The following is an 18,777-nucleotide window of genomic DNA, read 5'->3' as shown; positions in this document are numbered from 1 at the left end:
TATATATATGTTTACTATGTTCTAATTATATCTCGGATATTTGAAATATTATACAGACAGAACCATCCTTATACAGACAATATCATCCTTATTATTATTGTTTGCACAGTACCCAGTGAACAAAATATTATTGACAGCACGTTCTTGCAATGATATTAAACTGCGTATTAAATAACGTTTTTCTAACATTATATCAACATTGTTACAAAATAGTTTCAACTCTGTTATTTCTGAAACATGCTTGATACAATCAATATCATGTTATTTCGTAACACTTTCGAAAAATTTTAGGAATACTGAGCGAAAATGCTTGAAAGGTACACTTAAAATTAACATTTCAAGATGTTGATCTAATGATTTTGTTCACTAGGTTTTGCTTTATCAACATTATTGTCGCTGTTAATATTTCACTAAAGGTTTGCCACAACAATTACAATTATTAATGTTAAATATATTTCCTTTAAATTGTACACATAGTTTTTAAGTAACAACTGCAGATCATTTTTGAAACAGTAAATTTCAGAGGAACAAATAATACATAATTATGTCGTTTACTTTATTTTTCTCTTGGATAGACTATCTAGACTATCTAGAATATTATCATGAAATTAAAATTATAAATTGTAAATTTAAAAACTGCTCGCGAGAAATCTACAGTCCAAAGAGAATGTTTCATAAGAAATGTTTTGTACATTGAATAAACAGAGTTATTTATAGGCATCAGTGATTTATAAATCACTTACGAGCTATATTTTATCTGTTTAAACGTAAGAACAAGGCGTGTCTGCATTCTCGTGAACTTGGTGGCATGTACTTGTCGTAAAAGTCTTGAATGAATTCCTCCACTTTGAAACTGAACTTTTGGTACAATATTAAGGCGGGATTTGTGGCCGACACATGTAATGTAACGTCTCGTCCCATGCACGTCTGTATTAAGTGATACAGCATGAACGTGCCGATGCCGGCCTTTCGCCATTCTGGGCGTGTCAAGATGAATGAGATGTAGGCTTCGTTGTACCCAACTTCTGGCACTAATACTGCAAAACCTATGACTAATTTTTTGTACAATACGACGCAGGTGAAGTCTGGATACTGCAAACATTCGGTCACTGAAACAAGAGGAGAAAACATTGCGAATGAGGTCGACGATCAGACTGTTCGATCAGGCAATTCGTGTCAAGAAAAGATCTCTGAATGCACTTACAATCTATGCCAGGCCAAAAAAATTGGCTACAGAGACTGTTGATTGCCGGGATGTGTTGCGGTTTGATATAGGAATAATCGATAGGTGCTCTAGATGACGGTTTCCACTCTGGATTATTTTTGTTCGCTTTTGCGCATACTTCTTCCATGATTCTTAACCATAAAGGCTGCGAGTAAGCATCTCGCCTTATGAACGGCTTCAAGAGTCTATTCGTGTACGGACTATGCACGGTCGTAGGTTCGCTGTAACCTTGTAACCTTTGCTCAAAAATGCATCCTAGGTCGTTGACGAAGAACCTGTCTAATACTCGGTCGTTACTTTTCGACGGTTTCGTGGACACTCCCGATTTCGATCCGAAACAATCAACGTCTAACAGAGGTAAGCCGTACTCTCTCTTCGTTTTACGCACTGCTAATTTTCTATACAGTCTTCTAATATGAGGCGGTGCTTTGTCGAGATCAGCCTTATTAATTTTTTGTAATAAATATGCTTCTTCCTGGCGCGTCATGTGTGGTATCTTCGTATCTATATATGGACACATATACAATGTTTATACATATTTCATACCGTGTATACGCGATTCAATAAAAAATAATTACCAATAACGGAGAATCTCTTGGACCAAGGCCACTTGCGGTGTTGCGTTTCTTTGAACAATGAAGCTGGAGGTTGTTCTTGTATGGAGACGGGACTATCATTGCTATCTTCATCGTATTCTTCTTCCTGTATGGTTTTACTTTCATTGCCAGTATCGTTTGGCGATGGAGGATTCGTGTTACACAACCAATCGCAATTGTCCGTTGATTGTGTCAATTGGAAACTGGCATCTTCATATTGACAATCACGTATTAAGTCGGAGATCGAGGGTATACAGTTTTCATTGCGTAACATTATGTTATCCTCGGTATTCAAATCTACAATATTACAAAACTCCCTTAACATGAGTGTATTTCTTATATTTTGCCTTCCGCTATCTACTAGCTTCTACACACCATTTGGTTCATCATCTTCAAATAGAAAATCAGACAATAATTCAGTAGGTTGAACATAGGCATGGGAATACACAGATGAATTTTGATGTTTGAACAGTTCTCCACCACAGTTGCTATCCTCTCCAACAGAGATACTAGAGTCTGACTGAACAGAACTACTAGATGACTTACAAAATATTTTTGTACTTGAGTTCTTTTTTCTATCTTGTATCACTTTGTTGTCTGCAAACAAAGATCATACATAATCAGACATATATATATACATTAAAATTTTGTAAAATATATATTGTATAATATATTAGAATTGTATTACTTCTGGCAATAAGAATTTCAGGAGGATCATTGTCCAACAATTTCCACCATCCAGCTTCATCTAATTCGACAGTACCAGATTTGAAAAATATTCCACCATAATGAGATAATGTGCCAGAAATGGTGCCGGTCCAATTTTTTCTTTTTTTTCTAGATGAAATTAAATGTAGATTTTAAAAACTATATGTACAATATATAGATATAGGTGACATAAATTAGAATAAAAGAATAAAACACTTACACAGACTTTTTAAACAGAGTATCCCAATTTTTGTCCACAAAAGTACTAATGTCAGACTTCCAATGGAAGTATCCCCGGTTACTGATACCACTTGATTTCTCACGCAAATTATAGAGAGTCAAAACAATGACATTGAGCCATGGCATTCTATTGCGTACTACTGTTTCTTCACCTAGAGGATTGCAAGAAGTACAAGTAAGGTCAAAGAAAACATCTCCCACAAAAGGCGTAGGAACATTGCCTCTTTTTAAACATTCTATATGTATTTTCCTATTGCATCCACCGCTGCAATGCAATCCTGGTTTATCATAAGGGTTGCATATTTTCTCACATATTTTGCAATTATCAATATTTGCAGTCTCTTTCGACTTTCTTGAGTCGGCAATTTTGTTTTCTTTCTCAACTTCCGACATTGTCCTTTTCTGAAATATATAATTCATTAGAGAACTAACCTAACTTCCAACATAACTTTCGATATAACATATGATAATTCTTAGTTTTAATATATAAATGACATTTATGCTATTGAAAGAAATGCGTGAGTACAATATCTACCAATATTCTTTGCAAATTTTGAACTTACAATGTTCAGTATAAAAAATTGTAGCACTTATCGAGACGATAGACTTCTATATACTTCTATATTCGTAGTTCGTTCTCTTTTTCTGCACTCGCTGCACTTCATACAAAAAGTCTGATACATGTGTTAGGTCATTTATTCCGTGAAAAATCGTGCCGTGAAAAATGTATAAATCTAATTTATATAAAAAGTATTAATATATTAACATTAAATTTTTCGAAGACTACAATTTGATTAATAAAAAGATATGTATACGTGGGGGTGTATACAATGAAATATAGGAAGTCGATATACGCGCCTAAAATTCCGTGCAGAAAGAGCTATATTGGGTTGCGTTTCGATATTCACTGCCAGCACTGAAAATCTATAGTATACGTGACATAAACTATGTATTTTCAGTACTGACAGTGAATATCGGAACGCAGCCCTCCAATTTTTGTAAAATTCGTAAATCTAATTGGCGTACGCTTTTAAACTTGGCGGAATGCAAAAGTATGCACCAATCAGATTCACGAATTTTAATAGCTGCAAAGAAGCTTTCTCTGTGCTGAACGTGATTAATGACCCTAATAGTATTGTGGCAACCTGTTTTGCGAATCTGCTGTTGAAGTGCTTTTCACTTGCGATTCTAAATCTAAATTTTTAAATGGCAGTAGGCAAGAATAAAGGCCTTTCGAAAGGAGGTAAAAAGGGAGTAAAAAAGAAGATGTAAGTGAAATAGATTGTGTTTAAAGCTAGCTTATATTGTTATGTTAGGTACGTTGCACGTTGATACCAATGTATATCCTGTTTAATTAATTTTGCATTTTATATATTTTAAAATATTGCCATTAAAAACTATAAAACAATATAATTATTGAGTATCTTTTAAATATTTCCTTCCAACATATTCTAACATTCTTTGAGTCAATATGAAAGATGTATTATCTGACTTAACAGCTTAGATTACACATGGTAAAGCATGATAACGTAAATGTTTCTTAAATACAAAATATATATTGTAAGTTCGTGAGTTTGATTTTCTCATGATGCTTTCAATGATTACTTTATTATAAATATACTTCATTTTACACGTTTTATCTCATGTAGAGCTATGTTATTTCAGTGTAGATCCTTTTACACGAAAAGACTGGTACGATGTAAAGGCACCTTCTATGTTTGCTAACCGGCAGGTTGGCAAAACTTTGGTCAATAGGACTCAGGGCACCAGTAAGAAATTTTTCCTTTTGTATAAATAATAAAAATCTCGATCTTTTTTCTACATTAAACTTTTATATTAGTATTCCTTTATTATATATCTTGTATCTGCACGCTTTTCATTTATATAATAATGTATATATAATGTAAATATAAATTTTATCTTGACAGAGATTGCTTCAGAAGGTCTGAAGTTCAGAGTATTTGAAGTATCTCTGGCTGATCTGCAAAGTGACCAAGATGCAGAAAGATCATTCCGCAAATTTAGACTGATTGCTGAAGATGTTCAAGGTCGCAATGTATTGACTAATTTCCATGGAATGGATTTAACTACAGATAAGCTTCGATCAATGGTGAAGAAGTGGCAAACATTAATTGAAGCTAATGTTGATGTAAAAACAACAGATGGTTATTTACTAAGAGTCTTCTGCATTGGTTTTACAAATAAGGATCAACTTAGCACAAGAAAAACCTGTTATGCTCAACATGCACAGGTTTACACTCTGCTTAACTATACATCATGTACATCGCATGCACTTTTGTATTTGTTACAATTTTTATGTAATGACAAGAGAATTATGTATATCAGTACAGTTATTTATCATACTATTTGTATGCTGGTAAATAGTGATAAAGAAACTTTCTATGCAATCAATATTTATAAGAACTTTTATTTCCAGATTTTTTATATTTTCTTAAATATTTTAAATTTATTTGCACATTGTTTTAAGATGTAAAATTTCATGCTACACTGATTCATATCCATGAAAACATTAGAATTATTGTTAGGTGATATATATTTATTTGTTACTACTTCTCTACGTATTTGATTGTTTTGTAAATATTATTTGTATATCATTTCACCTTAATTTTTTTTATTATACTCGTGTTATAATATATAACTGAATTTAGGTGAAAAAAATTAGACAGAAGATGGTTGAAACCATCACTGAGGATGTTACAAAGACCGATTTAAAGGGTGTAGTGAGTAAGTTGCTCCCTGATGCCACAGCCAAGGACATTGAAAAAGCATCACAAGGAATTTATCCTCTGCATGATGTTTACATTCGTAAGGTGAGTATTTTATATTTCTCAGTGATTCAATGTAAATACATGGTTGTATGATCTGATATTTTCACATGAGAATAGTGAATAATTTTTTTTTCCTTTTTGAACGTTAATAAGCTGCAAGAAATTGTAATTTTATTAGGTGAAGGTATTGAAGAAACCTCGTTTTGAACTTAGCAAATTGTTGGAGTTACATGGAGAAGGAGGTGGCAACAAAAGTGAGGAGATTGGCGAAAGTGGTTCCAAAGTCGACAGACCAGAAGGTTACGAGCCACCGGTACAAGAATCTGTTTAAGAATGTACAATTTTTCAATTTTTCATAAAAATAAAGTTGGATTTTTATCGTATAAATAACATCTTTGTTCACATTTTATTTATGTATACATTTATTAAAATGTTTTTTAAAGAAACATATTTATATATAAAAACGAATATTTCTCCGAAAACATTCTAAAAATAAATTATGAACATTTAATATTCTGCTGTGTTCCACTGACGTAGGTATGATAGATACAGAATACTTTTGTAATATTTTGTTCTTTCTATTATAGTATTGTCTCATTGTAGTTGATATATAAGATATATATACGCACATATACGCATTTTAATGTTTAAAATATATATTAAACATAGATAAATATATATTAAATATTAAATAAATTTGTTGGGCTAAGCATTATTAGGTCATTTTTTTCTAATAGATTAATTTTTTTTAAGAGAGCTGGTATGTTTTTTGATGCATTCATCCTGTTTTAATATAAATATCGCCAACAAAAGATACAACAAACATTACTATGAATAAGTATTCACTGCATAATTCCACAATAAGACCAAGGAAATTTTGACATACGTAATGCAGCGAGTGATACATGTCATATTCGTTATTTAAATATTAAAAATCGATTTTTCGTTCTGATTAATTCATCTCTGAAATAGTCAGAGATATCACTGATTACATGTATGTACTCATAATTTCTTTCCACCAACTATACAAAATACATAAATTCTGATATAACTTGCAATTGGGTTATTTATGTTCAGTTATACCTTTTTTAAATATCTTCAGTGCATACCACTGAATAGGTCTTTAGGTTCTGTGACGTTTAACAAACGCGATCAAACCATTTGTTGATGAATCGTGAGTTGTTATAGTTTCTGTGCTATCCAACTCTGGTTCTATAGCTTTGGCTAACTGTTTCCCTAATTCCACACTGCATAAAAAGATTATGTGTTAAAAGATTCTTATAAATAATTCCTTTACATAAATTAACAAATTTATAAGTTCTACATAAATAAAAAATCATCTTACCCCCATTGATCATACGAATTAATATCCCAAATCATACCCTGTACAAAGATTTTATGTTCATACATTGCTAGAAAAAAAAAAATTATATTGAACATGTATATTTATGGATGTATAATTATTTTTAAATACGCTGGATGTTTAATAAATTAAAATATAACCAGCGAGATCATTCATAGAAAAAGTAAAATATATGGAATAAATTATTTGAAGTATAAAAAGCACAAAAGATGCACGTGCGCGCATCTTTATGTGTCTTTACAAATTATTACTTGTCTGCAAGTTACATTACAATTTATTATCTAATTTACGTACATAAATACATCGATAAGTTACTTACCGATCAATGCACCGAGAATAAAAGGAGTTAATTTCTTCACTACGATACTGTTCGTTGGTCTGTTTCCCTCGAACATCTTATGCGGTAATAGTAAATCCACCTGTTCAGTACCCAATCCCGATTTCTGCAATTCAGTCCGAGCCTCGTTCTCGTTTTTGCCTTTCATTAAAGCTTCAGTTTGCGCAAAGAAATTCGCGAGTAAAATTTTGTGGTGCAAAGTACCTTGAACCTGCAACGAAAAAAATTCTCTCAATAGTAACTAAATAATAACTAAAATCCAGAGTACATCTTCCTATATTTAATAATAATGATTTATAAAAATAATTTAATAAAAATAATTTATAATTTTCGCCTTCTTTCCAACTTTCTATCCTCGTGCCCTTGGTAATGCTGAAACGGATCACTTACTTGATTTTGAGACTGAACAGGAATTATAAAATCCGCTGGTACAAGTCTTGTACCTTGATGCAACAACTGATAGAACGCGTGTTGACCGTTAGTGCCTGGTTCGCCCCATACGATCGGACCTGGAAGTATTACATATTTTAATTAAAATGTTTTTTTGTGAAGAACGCAATATGCAGGTTGTACATACACACGCGCGCGCGCATATAATACACATACATATAGAACATACCAGTGGAATAATTTACAGTCTTCCCAGCGCGAGTAACATATTTGCCGTTACTCTCCATATCGCCTTGTTGAAAGTAAGCAGCAAATCTATGTAGATATTGGTCATATGGTAAGAGCGCGTGCGTCTCAGCCTTGTAAAAGTTGTGATACCATATACCGAGTAAAGCTAATATGACAGGTGCCTGAAAAAGATGTACAACAGATCATTAGTAAACTAAGTTTAATTAAGTCGTAATAATCTAATTTTTATAAATTGCAAAATTTATATGCAATACAAAATTGAAATACAGACAAAATTTTACGAGTTAATAGAAATTAAGAGAATACGAAATAAATTTTCAATTTTCAATAAGTTTCTACTAAATGAAAAAGAAAAACAATGTTGAATATTAGTATAATTCCACAGGTATTCAGTTTGTCGACTTATAACTTGATAATTGCTACAATTACAATTATGAAATAAATGAGTAATATCTTTAACTTTCAATATTAAAGTGTCACATGTTAACAGGTGACATTTTAAATACTTACATTTTTTTCCAGTGGTGCTGTGCAGAAATGTTGATCCATAAAATGAGCTCCACTTAAAAGTTTTTCAAAATTATCAAAACCAATTGATAAGCAGATTGATAAACCAATAGCTGACCATAAAGAGTAACGTCCACCAACCCAATCCCAGAAACCAAACATGTTTTTCTCATCAATGCCAAATTCTTTTACTTTTTGCGAATTAGTAGATAATGCGACAAAATGACGCGCCACTGCAGTTTCCTAAATAATACCATACTATAAAAATTAATGCCAAAGAAAATGATAATGTCAACTTGAAATTTGTAAATATACATTTTTCAATGCTTCCAGAAGCCACAGCTTGGCAGAAGTTGCGTTGGTTATAGTTTCTTGTGTAGTGAATGTCTTAGAAGCTATTATGAATAAAGTTGTCTCTGGATTTAATTTCTTGAGGGTCTCTGCTATATGCGTACCATCTATGTTGCTGACAAAGTGAACCCTGGGTCCAATGCTATATACTTTTAAAGCTTCCGTTACCATGAGCGGTCCCTATTGGTGGTATATGCATAAATATTCAATACTGTATTGATAATTAACTGTATTATAAAAAGAGGTATTATAAAAATTACCAAATCAGAGCCGCCAATTCCAATATTAACTACATCTTCAATAGGTTTACCAGTAAAACCTTTCCACTGTTTTGTCAATACCTGTGAATAAATATATTTTATATAGTGAGATACATTGCGTAGATAAAATCTCAAATGATAAAATTTTACCTCATTTGTGAAACTCTTCATATGCTCCAATACCGCATTAACATCAGGCACCACATCCTTTCCATCTGTCAATATCGGTGTATTACTTCTATTGCGCAAAGCAATATGTAAAACTGCTCTATTTTCTGTAAAATTGATTTTTTCACCACTAAACATAGCATTTCTTGCAGCTTCTATCTCCCGTGCACGAGCCTACAAGATGATGTAATTTAATAAGATAAAGAATTTAAGAATGATATTAAAATTATTTTGTATACAGTTTCATACCAAATTCAATAATAAACCAAATACTTCTTCATTAATTCTATTTTTGGAGTAGTCTAATAAAATAGGACCATCTTGTGGAGTAGCAAGTTCCAAGCTACATCAACAAAAATATATGATAATTATTTAATGTGCTTTTTAAATTTTTTGCAGAAATATAGACAATATAAAATCATTCTTTTAGTTTACACTTATCTTTTATATAATAGAATGTTCAATAAAAATCAACACAATCTTCTATTTATGCTATATTATTTATATTACAAAAGAAAAACCTCAATCATATATTAAATAATTTTATGAAACATATGATCTAAAATACTCTCCCTTTTTTCAAAACGAATAACCTTGAGAGGTCACTTCAAGGTCGTGTTTAAAAAGTAAGAGTAAAACTTACCTAAACTTTTCGAAGCGTTTATTATCTTGCTGGAACATATTATATATGTTAATCTTCGGGCCATTACTGTCGAAATATTGTTGCAATTGATTCCATGCAGTTTCAGTCGACAAATCTGCCTTGGATTTCATCTTGTTATTTAAGAAAGGCGCGCGTAAATCACGATAGTAAAACGAAGCCTGCCTCCACCTGTCTCTGGGTCTATCTGTCACCAGTCACGTCTTGATATGCATGTGAATGACGTAAGAAAGAATGGTTAGTTTCGAACACAATGGCGACGCGACCAATCAAAAACCCAGAACATAGGTTAGGCGCGTATTTTAACTTCTTTATATCACTTGGTCCTATTGTTTTAATATTGTTAAATTAGTATAGTTTCGAAATATCACTTTCGGAAGTTAAAAGAGACAGATATATAACTGGCCGTGCCAGTTGAGTCTTGTTGAAATAAAGAAACTGATGAAAAAACTAGTGTAAGGTAGTATAGTTAGTATAGTTAGTTCACCAATAGGAAACAAACCTATTCAAAAAACATTTTTAAACAACAAAATATCTAGTAATGTTACGTAGACCTTGACAATAGTTTCAAGAACACATTTCCTAATATTCTTTTTAATCGATTTTTATTTATATCATTACAATCATCACCTATTGTTTGTGCATTGCACACAATACACGTGCGCATGCATATAATCATACATTAATATTTATTAGTTTCTGAATTTTAATTAAAATTTTTCGCAATCTAGGATGTTAAATTCCTTTATATTCGATGATCTGGCATAAAAAGTTATCAACTTTAATTATTTTTATTTCAATCAGCTTCAACAATTTTTTCATAGTCACAATACATGCCAAAATTATATATTCGCGAATGCGACTCACGCAACGACATGCACTCATATTATCAAAGAACAATATTCATAGTATCTAATAACAAAATCTTTACTTTTGTGTAAAATGTATAAGAATACAGAAACTATAATAAACGTCACTCAACATTATATTTATAATTATTTAAAACATAACATATTATCTATCTTTATACATTTATATTCTCTCTCTCTCTCTCTCCCCCCCCTCTTTCTATACACACACACACACACACACACACACACACACACACATATACGTGCATGTAGTTCTGATAAAATTCCAGTCTTTGGTGAATGTCAACTTTCCAATTCTACATTAGTTAATAATGAAATATTAAATTAACGGAAGAGTATCAGTGCCAATCTCTGTAATCTTAGACGAGTTTGTGTAAAAATGTATTCGATATTATATCTATCTTTTCGTCTCTCTGTCTATTCTCCAGTTTCTATTCGTCTGTTCGTCTATTCTCCAGTTTCTATTCGGCTGTTCGTCTGTTCTCCAGTTTCTATTCGTCTGTTCGTCTGTTTGTCTGTTCGTCTCAACCCTTTGTGTTGCCCATTTATACAAGCTTCCCGCCTGAGCTTGCCGCCTCTGGTACTGGAGCTCGACCGCGCGTGAGAGCAGGCGGTGCTGCCCACTGCCGGCCAATCTTACATTTGTAGCTTCTTTCGGTAAATCATCTTGTTCTGTTACGTTTACGTTATTGTTATTCAAGAGCGCCCTTAGTTTCTTACTCATTTCTAGAAGCTTTGGACTCCTTTGATATGATTCAATTTCGTAAAGGAAGTGATTGCTTAAAAAATCGTATATACTCGGAGCACTGAAGTCAAGGAATTTATAAAACATCTAGGATAAAAAAAAGTTAATACGAGTTAAATTGTTTTACATGATAATTATTTAGAAGGTAATTATTTAGAAGACGGGCCTCACCTTGGATTTCGCTCAAACTCACCTATCTTGTGTATTTTTACGTGTAGAAGCCGAATCTGCAAGTAAAAATCGTCGCTCGGCTCTAGTTTGCGAGAAATAAATTGTTAAATAATGACATATGCGAGGTTAGAAAATCTGTCATCCCTCCGCCCTCGCTGTCAGCAGCCTCCCACACCTACCCCGTCCTCGTTGCGCATGGAGTTGCGAACCCACCCGGAATCTTGACAGGTTTCCTAATCTATTATACCAGTCAACTTTAACTATTTTTATTTCGTTTCGCAGTGAAGAGCGACAATTTTCGCAGAGGAAAAAGTTGCTCCTTATTAAAAAACGCGTTGATTGAGTCTATTTTTATCGAATTCTAAGGCGAAGCCCCTAAACTGGATAATTACCGATTTATTTTTATGTATATCATGTATATCTCATATCGAGTCGACACATTGAAAATATAATATTTAAATAAAAACCTTAAACTTCTTGTTGAGTGGATCCAGTGTAAACGCTTTCACAAAATAGTCTGCGGCATTTTCTTTATCCTTGTGAAGAGAATAATAAGCAATAGCGATTGCTAAAAACATAGATATTTGCCGTTCTTTGACAACAGAATTGTATTTTTTTAGCATTCGTAGTAAATGCGGCAAAGGTTGCAATTCTCCTGTTTCCCAACCATATCTTATGTATGAAAATTCCGCCACAAAATTATTATAATCCACAGCCTTTTTATAATACCATAAAGCATCCTAAATAGATTCATTTTGCATAATTATTATTAATTTTTTTGTTACCATTAATAATACAATAAAAATGATATATTAATTTGTATCATATTTTATACTGACCCTGAACTCTCCACATTCCTCATATAACATTCCAGTATAATGCAGAAATGTAGAATTGTTTGGTACTATTTTTTCTACAGCATCTAGACATTCTTTTGCTGCTAATGTTTCGTCCGAATATGATCGTAAAAACATACGACTTAGTTTTAATAATACTTTATAACTAGTAGGTTTCATTTTTAATATATTTTTTGCCATTTGCAATACTGTTTTCTCATTGGTTGCTTTTTTTGTCATATAATCCTTATTTTTGTTGTATTTGTAAAATTTTTCGATACGCATTTGCAAGTAATATACTCCAAATATAGGATTATTAACAGATATAGCATATGCTAATTCAAAATGCTTTTCTTCTTCATCTGACACATCAGATGTAAGATGTACAATACGTCTTTGACGTCTAAGATTCTTTGCAAGAATAAAATGCCATAATGCGTACTCTTCATTCATTTCTACTGCTTTCTTAGCATTATCCATTGCTTTATTTATACCAAATTCATGTAAGCAAGACCATACAATACTTTGACAACCATGCAAAGCACCACTTTCTGCTTTACTGAAATTATCAGTATCAATAATATTGTTCAATATTTCATCTAACTCATCTAACTTCTCTGTTTCATACAAAATGAAGCATTTTGTAGCATAAAACACATGCTCTATAGCCCTTATCGTTTGAGATAAATCTTTCCTATAACAATTTCAATAAAACAGTTGTAAATAAAAAAATTTTTGAAAAATGTTGAGAAATTTATGTACTAGTATCATATGTCTTACTCTTGTTGGAGCTGCATCAAAAAATCTTCAGCTTTTTGAATATTCTGAGCTGTATCGTCATCTGCACTTAATACAGTTTTATAACATTGAAGTATAGTTCTCATAAAGAGTTCTATCCTACATGTTTCTTCATCATCTAGTTCATCATCATGTTCATTGTTATTAGAATACATCTTACAATGTATTGTTACACTATCCAATAGATCCCAAGTAAATGGGCATTGTAATTTTGAAAGCTTTGTTTTTGTACTGATTTCTTCTGGTTTGCAAGATGCCATATCAGAAGATAAATCTTTATCTTATTTTTATTTTTCTTATCATAAAATTCTTTATCACTATCAATGAAACAAAGTCCTAAGTTGAACAAAACTATTCTAAACTAATATTGACATTGAAATTAAATCTTAAAATGTGCTACTACTATTAAGGCTGATGAGATGAATCAGTATAGCTATATTGAATTCTGATGTCTCTAATAATATAGAAATATATTTTTTTATAATGGCTATACTCATAACAGAAAGTAGCTTTGTAGCTTTTGAAAGATTTTCTGAGGAAGATTTCCTTTCTCTTAAGTAATTTATATTTTCTGCAATGTTAATATTTAATTATTATTATTTAAATATTACTTTTTTAAATATATCAAGAATATATTTAATAAATGCAATTAGATAATATAATTGTCTGCTCATAATTATTAATAGAACTGGATAGAATTATATTTTTATATTTTTACATATCTGAAATAAACCAACATTTTAACATGCCAATTTTGAAGTCTGATGATATAGACAGCTAAATTTTATAGTGAAAACTTTATCTTTTACTAAAAAAATAAACGTACAGTTTAATCAACAAAAATCTATTAGTTAAAAGTTAAAAGAGTTAAAAAGGGCACATTTTATAATTTTTTTTATTAAAAACAGAAAGTATTGCAATATATATGGCAATATATGGAAAACTTTCTCGTATTCGAAAGTAAAATATACAAATATAACTCTTGTATCTACCTGCGAATAAATAATCCATAATTACCGATATAATTTTCTTGTTATATATATTCTTGTATATATATATATATACCATATATATACAAGATATATAAAAGTGTTTCTTCTTGTATATTTACAATATTAAAATATATTTTACCTTTATACGAATTTCACTGCTTTCTTTCTTTCTACCCACACAGAACTTTAATCTTCAAATCTACTAGGCTACGTTGGAAACGTTACTCCCAGAAACGATACTTCGGGTACTCCCTCTCTTTCTTTGGGTCTGTTATTGGCTGCGTTTAGAAGAACCAAATGATCAGTGAGCGCTTAGTGATTCTCGCTCCTGATTGGTAAATACTTCTGGGTCTATGAAGAATCTAAATGAATGCTCCAATCACAGACAATAATCACTAAGCGCTCTCTGATCACTTTGTTCTACTGAACGCGGCTATTGGCGATGCGTCTAATTAAAAACCCAGAATACAGGCGCGTATTTTAACTTCTTTATATTATTTATTACTATTGTCTTAGGGCTGTATTCATAGTCGGATCTTATATTTATGACCGTCTTGAGTTCACGTTCAGATATTCTGTAGCCAATGAAATGATCTATACAGCATCTAAAGATGAACTTAAAACGATCTTAAATATAAGACCGGACTATGAATACGGCCCTTAGTATTATTAAGCTAGTATACATTTTCGGAACTTAAAAGAGACAGGTATATAGGCTTGAGTAATTCTTTTTATTTAAATCAACTTCAACAATTTTTTCATAGTCATAATACATGCCAAAATTATATATTCACGAATGCAACTCATGCAACGACATGCACTCATATTATCAAAGAACAATATTCATAGTATTTAATAACAAAATCTTTACTTTTGTATAAAATTTATAAGAATATAGAAACTATAATAAACGTTATTCAATAATATATTTATAATTATTTAGAACTTAATATATTACCTATCTCTATATATCTATCATATTACCTCTCTCTCTCTCTCTCTTTCTTTACACACACATACGTGTGCGTGTGGTTCTAATAAAATTCCCGTCTTTGGTAAATATCAATTTTCCAATTCTATATTAGTTAATAATAAAATATCAACTTAATGTTAAAGTATCAGTGCCAATCTCTGTAATCTTATACTATTAGTTATTTATTTAAATTACTGCAATGTTCAACAAAATCTATCAGAGAATTAATATGTATTAAACCGTAGACGAGTTTGCAGCTTCTTCTGTTAAATCATTTTCTTTTGTTAAATCATTTTCCTTTGTTAAATCATCTTTTGTTAAATTACCTTCTTTTGTTAAATCATCTGTGTTTTTGGTATTCAAGAGCACCCTTATTTTCTTACTCATTTCTACAAGTTTTGGACTTCTCTGATGTAATTTAATTTCGTAAAGGAAGTAATTGTTTAAAAAATTGTATATACTCGGAGCACTGAAGTCAAGAAATCTATAAAATACCTAGGATAAAAAAAGTTAATACAGATTAAATAGCTTTACACACAACACACAATCTATTATTTTATGCTTAAAATAAATTTATATTATTAACATATATTATATTAACACATTGAAACAGTTGGGAGAGAAGAATCACGTTTCCTGCAAATTAGTCTTGTTCAGTCAATAGAGTAAAATTACATTTCTGAAATAAAATTTTGTACTATAAAATTTGTACTATTAAAATTTTGTACTATAATATTACATACTTTGTCCAATATAATTTTTGTAAGTAAATAATATTCCTTAATATTAATAAAATTTTACTAGTTACGATATCCTGTGCAAAGCAAAGCTAATTGTGAATATATTAAATTTGTTTTTATATGTATCATACATCCAATGATATACATAAAATATCTTATGTAGAATCGATGCATATATCATATTGAAAATATAATATTTAAATAAAAACCTTAAACTTCTTGTTGAGTGGGTCCAACGTAAGTGCTTTCACAAAATACTCTGCTGCATTTTCTTTATCCTTGTAAAGAGAATAATAAGTAGTAGCGATTGCTAAAAACATAGATATTTGCCGTTCTTTGATGGGACAGTCATATTTCTTTAGCATTCGTAGTAAATGCGGCAAAGGTTGCAATTCTCCTGTTTCCCAACCATATCTTATGTATGAAAATTCTGCTACAAAATTATTATAATCTGCAGCCTTTTTATAATACCATAAAGCATCCTAAATAGATTCGTTTTGCATAGTTATTATTAATTTTTTTGTTACCATTAATAATACAATAAAAATGATATTATATTAATTTGTATCATATTTTATACTGACCCTGAACTCTCCACATTCTTCATATAACATTCCAGTATAATGCAGAAATGTAGAATTGTTTGGTACTATTTTTTCTATAGCATCTAGACATTCTTTTGCTGTTAATGTTTCATCCGAATGTGATCGTAAAAACATACGACTTAGTTTTAATAATACTTTATAACTAGTAGGTTTCATTTTTAATATATTTTTTGCCATTTGCAATACTGTTTTCTCATTGGCTGCTTTTTTTGTTATATAATCCTTATTTTTGTTGTATTTGTAAAATTTTTCAATACGCATTTGCAAGTAATATATTCCAAATACAGGATTGTTATTAGATATACCATTTGCTATGTCAAAATGCTTTTCTTCTTCATTTGACACTTCAGATGAAAGATCTATAATACGTCTTTGACGTCTGAGATTTTTTGCAAGAATAAAATGCCATAAGGCACAGTCTTCATTCATTTCTACTGCTTTCTTAGCATTATCCACTGCTTTATTCATACCAAAATCATTTAAGCAAGACCATACAACACTTTGACAACCATGCAAAGCACCAATTTCTGCTTTACTGAAATTATCAGTACCAATATTGCTCAATATTTCATCTAACTCATCTAACTTGTCTGTTTCATATAAAATAAAACATTTCGTAGCATAAAACACATGTTCTATAACCCTTATCGTTTGAGATAAATCTTTCCTGCAACCATTTCAACAAAATAATTGCAAATAAAACAATTTTTTTTAAAATGTTGAGGAATGTATGTACTAGTATTATATGTCTTACTCTTGTTGGAGCTGCATCAAAAAATCTTCAGCTTTTTGAATATTCTGAGCTGTATCATCTGCACTTAATATAGTTTTATAACATTTAAATATAGTTTTCATGAAGAGTTCTAAATTACAAGTTTCTTCATCATCTAGTTCATCATCATGTTCATTGTTATTAGAATGCATCTTACGATGCTTTGTTATACTATCCAATAGATCCCAAGTAAATGGACATTGTAATTTTGAAAGTTTTGTTTTTGTACTGATTTCTTCTGATTCACAGGATGCCATATCAGGAGCACAATTTATCTTATTTTTATTTTTCTTATCATAAAACTCTTTATCACTATCAATGAAATAAAGTTCTAAAGTTAATAAAACTATTCTAAACTAACATTGACATTGAAATTAAATATTAAAATATTCTACTTTACTATTAAGGCTACTGAAATGAATCATTGTAGCTATATTGAATTCTGATGTCTATTATGATATATAAATATGTTTTATAATGACTATACTTACAACAGAAAAGTATCTTCGTAACTTTTGGAAGATTTCCTGAGGTACACTTAAGTAATTTATATTTTCCGCAATATGTTAATAATATAGTTATTATTTAATACATTTAATAAATGCAATTGGATAATATAATTGTCTGCTTATAATTATTAGAAAGAATATTTAATGAAACTTTCTAATCATGGCAAATAATTAACAAAAAATTTTTAACAAAAATGTAAGTACAAACTAAATAGATCTATCATATTTTGATATAACTGAAATAAATTAACATTTTAACATTTTACAATTTTGAAGTCTGATAATACAGATAACTAAATTTTATAGTGAAAATTTTATAAATACAATTTCTGTTGAAAGTAAATACAATTAATAAGAAAAAAGAGCATATTTTATAAGTTCATTTTACTAAAAACAGAAAGTATACGGAAAACTTTTTCGGAAAATTATTCAGAAGTAAAACATACAAATATAACTCTTGCATTTACCTAGGAATAAATAATCCACAATTACCGATATAATTTTCTTGTTGTATGTATACAAGATATACAAGAATATCTCTTTTTGTATATTTGCAACATTAAAATATATTTGATCTTTGTACGAATTTCGCTGTTTTCTTTCTTTTCGCACAAATAAAACTTCAATCTTCAAACCTACTAATGCCTACCACATTACGTTTGTAATGTTATCCGAATGTTCCCCTCTTTTTTTATTTCATTCTTTTGTTTCTTTCATACCAACATAGCGGATGCACTCGAATGATATTTCTGAACGGTCGCAGTTCAATTCAATTCAATTCAATAGATGGCTCTGGGTGTGTAAGCCACTGCTCCGACGCCACTCTCTGACGGTCGCAGTTCTACCAGAGAGAAGCCTATAGGCTCGTCTACAATAGCTGTAAGAGTAAGGCTGTAAGGCTGTAACGTAAGCTGTCAGCG

The 18,777-nt window shown here is 30.6% G+C and overlaps 5 protein-coding genes across 8 annotated transcripts; 1 reads left to right on the top strand and 4 right to left on the bottom strand.

Annotated features, from left to right (window-relative positions):
- Positions 1–460: 460 nt before the first annotated feature.
- On the bottom strand, positions 461–3,418 carry Atac2 (Ada2a-containing complex component 2). Of its 2 annotated transcripts, none has more exons than XM_011144577.3 (7): positions 3,333–3,418; positions 2,750–3,171; positions 2,510–2,658; positions 2,197–2,418; positions 1,804–2,118; positions 1,205–1,729; positions 461–1,109 (listed from the first exon to the last, which is right to left on the bottom strand). In XM_011144577.3, exons 2-7 carry the CDS (start codon positions 3,160–3,162, stop codon positions 754–756), a joined length of 1,980 nt encoding a protein of 659 aa, XP_011142879.1. In that variant the 5' UTR covers positions 3,163–3,171; positions 3,333–3,418; the 3' UTR covers positions 461–753. The 2 variants fall into 2 exon arrangements, with proteins under 2 accessions (XP_011142879.1, XP_011142880.1); XM_011144578.2 differs by lacking the exon at positions 3,333–3,418 and adding an exon at positions 3,305–3,326.
- Positions 3,419–3,774: 356 nt separating this feature from the next.
- On the top strand, positions 3,775–5,948 carry LOC105185244 (40S ribosomal protein S3a). The gene is made up of 5 exons (XM_011144576.3): positions 3,775–4,037; positions 4,435–4,538; positions 4,698–5,020; positions 5,439–5,600; positions 5,737–5,948. The coding sequence occupies exons 1-5, from the start codon at positions 3,976–3,978 to the stop codon at positions 5,887–5,889; spliced, it is 804 nt and encodes a 267-aa protein (XP_011142878.1). The 5' UTR covers positions 3,775–3,975; the 3' UTR covers positions 5,890–5,948.
- Positions 5,949–6,242: 294 nt separating this feature from the next.
- On the bottom strand, positions 6,243–10,086 carry Pgi (glucose-6-phosphate isomerase). The gene is made up of 11 exons (XM_011144575.2): positions 9,827–10,086; positions 9,433–9,526; positions 9,166–9,357; positions 9,016–9,096; positions 8,720–8,935; positions 8,408–8,647; positions 7,878–8,058; positions 7,649–7,767; positions 7,241–7,469; positions 6,904–6,970; positions 6,243–6,805 (listed from the first exon to the last, which is right to left on the bottom strand). Exons 1-11 carry the CDS (start codon positions 9,955–9,957, stop codon positions 6,682–6,684), a joined length of 1,674 nt encoding a protein of 557 aa, XP_011142877.1. The 5' UTR covers positions 9,958–10,086; the 3' UTR covers positions 6,243–6,681.
- Positions 10,087–10,907: 821 nt separating this feature from the next.
- Positions 10,908–14,529, bottom strand: LOC105185241 (uncharacterized). The gene is made up of 5 exons (XM_011144571.3): positions 14,398–14,529; positions 13,249–13,837; positions 12,472–13,162; positions 12,100–12,372; positions 10,908–11,548 (listed from the first exon to the last, which is right to left on the bottom strand). Exons 2-5 carry the CDS (start codon positions 13,524–13,526, stop codon positions 11,114–11,116), a joined length of 1,677 nt encoding a protein of 558 aa, XP_011142873.1. The 5' UTR covers positions 13,527–13,837; positions 14,398–14,529; the 3' UTR covers positions 10,908–11,113.
- Positions 14,530–14,949: 420 nt separating this feature from the next.
- Positions 14,950–17,962, bottom strand: LOC105185242 (uncharacterized). 3 transcript variants are annotated; one of them, XM_011144573.3, is made up of 6 exons: positions 17,840–17,960; positions 17,331–17,660; positions 16,556–17,243; positions 16,181–16,453; positions 15,558–15,726; positions 14,951–15,334 (listed from the first exon to the last, which is right to left on the bottom strand). In XM_011144573.3, exons 2-6 carry the CDS (start codon positions 17,603–17,605, stop codon positions 15,321–15,323), a joined length of 1,419 nt encoding a protein of 472 aa, XP_011142875.2. In that variant the 5' UTR covers positions 17,606–17,660; positions 17,840–17,960; the 3' UTR covers positions 14,951–15,320. The 3 variants fall into 3 exon arrangements, with proteins under 3 accessions (XP_011142874.2, XP_011142875.2, XP_011142876.2); XM_011144572.3 differs by having other exon boundaries at positions 14,950–15,726; XM_011144574.3 differs by lacking the exons at positions 14,951–15,334; positions 15,558–15,726 and adding an exon at positions 15,816–15,910 and having other exon boundaries at positions 17,840–17,962.
- Between the last annotated feature and the right edge of the window lie 815 nt (positions 17,963–18,777).

The sequence above is a fragment of the Harpegnathos saltator genome, unplaced genomic scaffold (genome assembly GCF_003227715.2).
Source record: "Harpegnathos saltator strain DR-91 unplaced genomic scaffold, Hsal_v8.6 scaffold139, whole genome shotgun sequence".
Lineage (NCBI taxonomy): Eukaryota > Metazoa > Arthropoda > Insecta > Hymenoptera > Formicidae > Harpegnathos > Harpegnathos saltator.
The sequence above is the reverse complement of the archived record's forward strand: the minus strand, read 5'-3'. Positions and strand labels throughout refer to the sequence as shown.